Source organism: Lactuca virosa, chromosome 1 (assembly GCF_052849685.1).
Source record: "Lactuca virosa cultivar CGN04683 chromosome 1, Lactuca_virosa_CGN04683_v6, whole genome shotgun sequence".
Lineage (NCBI taxonomy): Eukaryota > Viridiplantae > Streptophyta > Magnoliopsida > Asterales > Asteraceae > Lactuca > Lactuca virosa.
In genome coordinates, this window is record NC_136426.1 from 90,471,652 (window position 1) to 90,474,793 (window position 3,142).

General features: G+C 36.2%; 1 protein-coding gene across 1 annotated transcript; it reads left to right on the forward strand.

Moving 5' to 3' along the window:
* Window positions 1–1,015: 1,015 nt before the first annotated feature.
* On the forward strand, window positions 1,016–2,490 carry LOC145150512 (BURP domain protein RD22-like). Its single transcript, XM_079075279.1, has 3 exons — window positions 1,016–1,125; window positions 1,306–1,411; window positions 1,497–2,490. Exons 1-3 carry the CDS (start codon window positions 1,087–1,089, stop codon window positions 2,306–2,308), a joined length of 957 nt encoding a protein of 318 aa, XP_078931405.1. The 5' UTR covers window positions 1,016–1,086; the 3' UTR covers window positions 2,309–2,490.
* Window positions 2,491–3,142: the final 652 nt, after the last annotated feature.

Consider the following 3,142-nt stretch of genomic DNA (forward strand, 5'->3'; position numbering starts at 1 on the left):
TTTTTGTCGTGTCGTGTCATCAATTGTCACCCCTAGTTTTGGTGTATATGTGCATTGAATTGAGATGTTTGACTATCAAGTATTGGTGAATATGACCAAAAGGGACCCAAAAAAGAGAGTCTAACAGCCATAAACGGGTAGAATAGGTTCAAAACCGATTCGGTACACCGGTTCGATACACCAGTTCAAAACCGGTCCCAATGTTTAGAAATGTGAATTGGTATAAACCGGCGGTTCGGTTTGGCATCGGTTCGGTTCAGGAGTGAACCGGTTCAGAGTGAACCGGTTCAGGGTGAACCGGTTTTCAGTTCGGACACCGGATCGGTTCGTGAACCGGTTTTTTTGTGCACCTCTATATGATGTGCTAATAATTTCACCAAGAACTAACAAACCTTTTTATTAATCCAACGCACATATCTTTTCTGTTCTACTCTCTCACACTAGTTGTGGCAGTAGCAGTTAATGCCAACATGGGTATATTCAGAAACTTTTGTTTTGTTCGTTCTTCCTGCCTCCTTTGTGTACGTGCGTGAATATGCATCATTATAATCCCTATCATTGCGTCCTCCCTATTCCTCACCAGAGATGCCAAGCATTTGCCAAAAACTCCATCAGCCACTAAGCCACGCTACACGTGGTCGCCATAATACATGGAGCTCTTTGTGAATGTAAGATCTTTTTTACGAAGAATATATACCAACAATTTATAGCATAACACGTAACATATATATAGTATACGACAGGTGCCTTTTGAACCTTCACAACCCTACAAAGCACCCCTTCATATTAGCGGTTGATGATACTCAATTACTCATAACCAACTAATTAACTGATATTATAACCACCATAACTGTCATATTGCATTCAAGCATAAATATTGCCGCCCGTTCCACACATATGTGGGCTTGGCATACTTGATCTTTATAGTCGGTAGTTGGCCATAATTATAACTGGGCGTTTTTCTTGGTGAGTGTGGCATTTTGTATTAATTAACTCCTTTATAAATACTCCACCAAACCCATTCTCCATACATCATCAAACGCTAACTTCCACATTCAGTTTGATTTCAGTTTCCGTTTTTCTCCAATGAACTTCAGTCTACTCAAGGTTTATACACTTTTTTCTGTAAGTACATTCTCATGATCATCATTAACTTTTTTACTATTTTAAAAATTCAGAATATTTAATGTCTTTTTACACCACCAATTGGCCCAAGAAATTCTCGTAAGGTTTGAAGTATTAAATGTGTTCGTGTATGATACTTTGGAGCTGAATTCATTTGTGCTTAATTGTGGTTTCCATCAGCTAGCGCTGGTTGCAAGTCATGCAGTGAATCCTGATGTTTACTGGAAGTCTGTATTGCCAAACAGTCCTATGCCCAAGGCAATCAAGGAACTTGTACAAACTACAGGTTCATCTTTATTTCTGATTTCTTTATTGTTTCTCCTTTGCTGTAATCTCTACAGATTTGGTAGAAATAATTTATTGATTTACAGAATGGTCGGAAGAGAAGAATACAGCAGTCGGAGTTGGAGAGGACGGTGTAGCTGTGCATACAGGAAAACCAGGGAAACACACGGATGTTGGTATTGGATACGGACCAAATCCATTCATATACAACTATGCTGCCTCCGAAGATCAACTCAAGGATAACCCAAACGTAGCGTTTTTTTTCTTGGAAAACGACTTGCATCAAGGCACAGAAATGAAGTTACACTTTATTAAAGACGACCAAAAAGTCACTTTCTTACCTCGACAGGTAGCTGAGTCTATATCATTTTCATCAAACAAACTTCCTCAAATCTACAATGAGTTCTCGATAAAATCCGACTCCATGGAAGCCCAATACATGAAGCAAACACTAAGGGAATGCGAGAACAAAGGAATCCAAGGCGAGGAAAAATGTTGTGCTACCTCATTAGAGTCGATGGTCGATTTTAGTACCACCACGTTAGGTAAAAACGTTAAAGCGATATCAACAGAGGTAAACGCTAAAGAAAGTACTCCGTTACAAAAGTACACGATTGAAGGAGCCAAGAAACTTGCTGCAGATAAAGCTGTGGTTTGCCATAAGCAAAAGTACGCATATGCTGTGTTTTATTGCCACAAAACTGTCAGCACTCGAGCGTATTCTGTTTCTTTGGTGGGAGCTGATGGTACCAAAGCTAAAGCAGTGACCGTTTGTCATACAGACACTTCGAAGTGGAATCCGAAACATTTGTCGTTTCAAGTGCTCAATGTCAAACCAGGAAGTGTTCCAGTTTGCCATTTCTTACCCGAAGATCATGTTGTTTGGGTTCCATACTAATAAACACTGCAGGAAGAACATGTTACACCTATATATGTAGTGCGTGTCATGTATCTTTTCTGGACAATTTATAAGGTTTACTAGTCACGTACACTAGTTTTTACGGATTTGCTGCATCTTTCTGTTTGTAAGGTTTATCAATGTTTGTAAGCTTAAATAATAAATACTACTTCTTTTAATTAGTTATGTATTTTGACGTTTAATTTTAGTAGGACATAAGCCGATTGGTGAATTCAAATGGCAATCTTGTTCTATACTATAAACTAGTTTATAGGACATAAGCCGATTGGTGAATTCAAATGGCAATCTTGTTCTATACTATAAACTAGTTTATAACCGTGGGAACCACGGTTATAAATTTAATTAAACTTTCATAGTTAAAACTAAAAATTATTAATAAGTTATTTTAAATAAATTGTTAATTAAGATATATTTTTTAGTTATATAAAATTATAATAGTTGATTTAAATAATACATGAAATTATATCACCTTATAATTTGTATTAATTTTATTTTAATTTTTATTATAATATTATTAATTTAATGTAATTAGAGTGGAAAATTTAAATTTTGAAATTTGAAATGGAGAATCAATAGGTTGACAAGTGACATGCATTAATTAGGAGGCTTAATAGGTTGACACATGTCAAAATGAGAATAAAATATACATTAATTAGAAGGCCTAATAAGATGACACATGGCAAAAGGAGAATAAAACTATTCTTTTATTAGAATAGGGAGATTTCAAAAAGTAGACAAGAAATGTTAATGGCCAGCCTATTGCTACAAAAGGGCCTTATTTCCGACTGTAAAAGGCGTTGAAAACCAATCGGA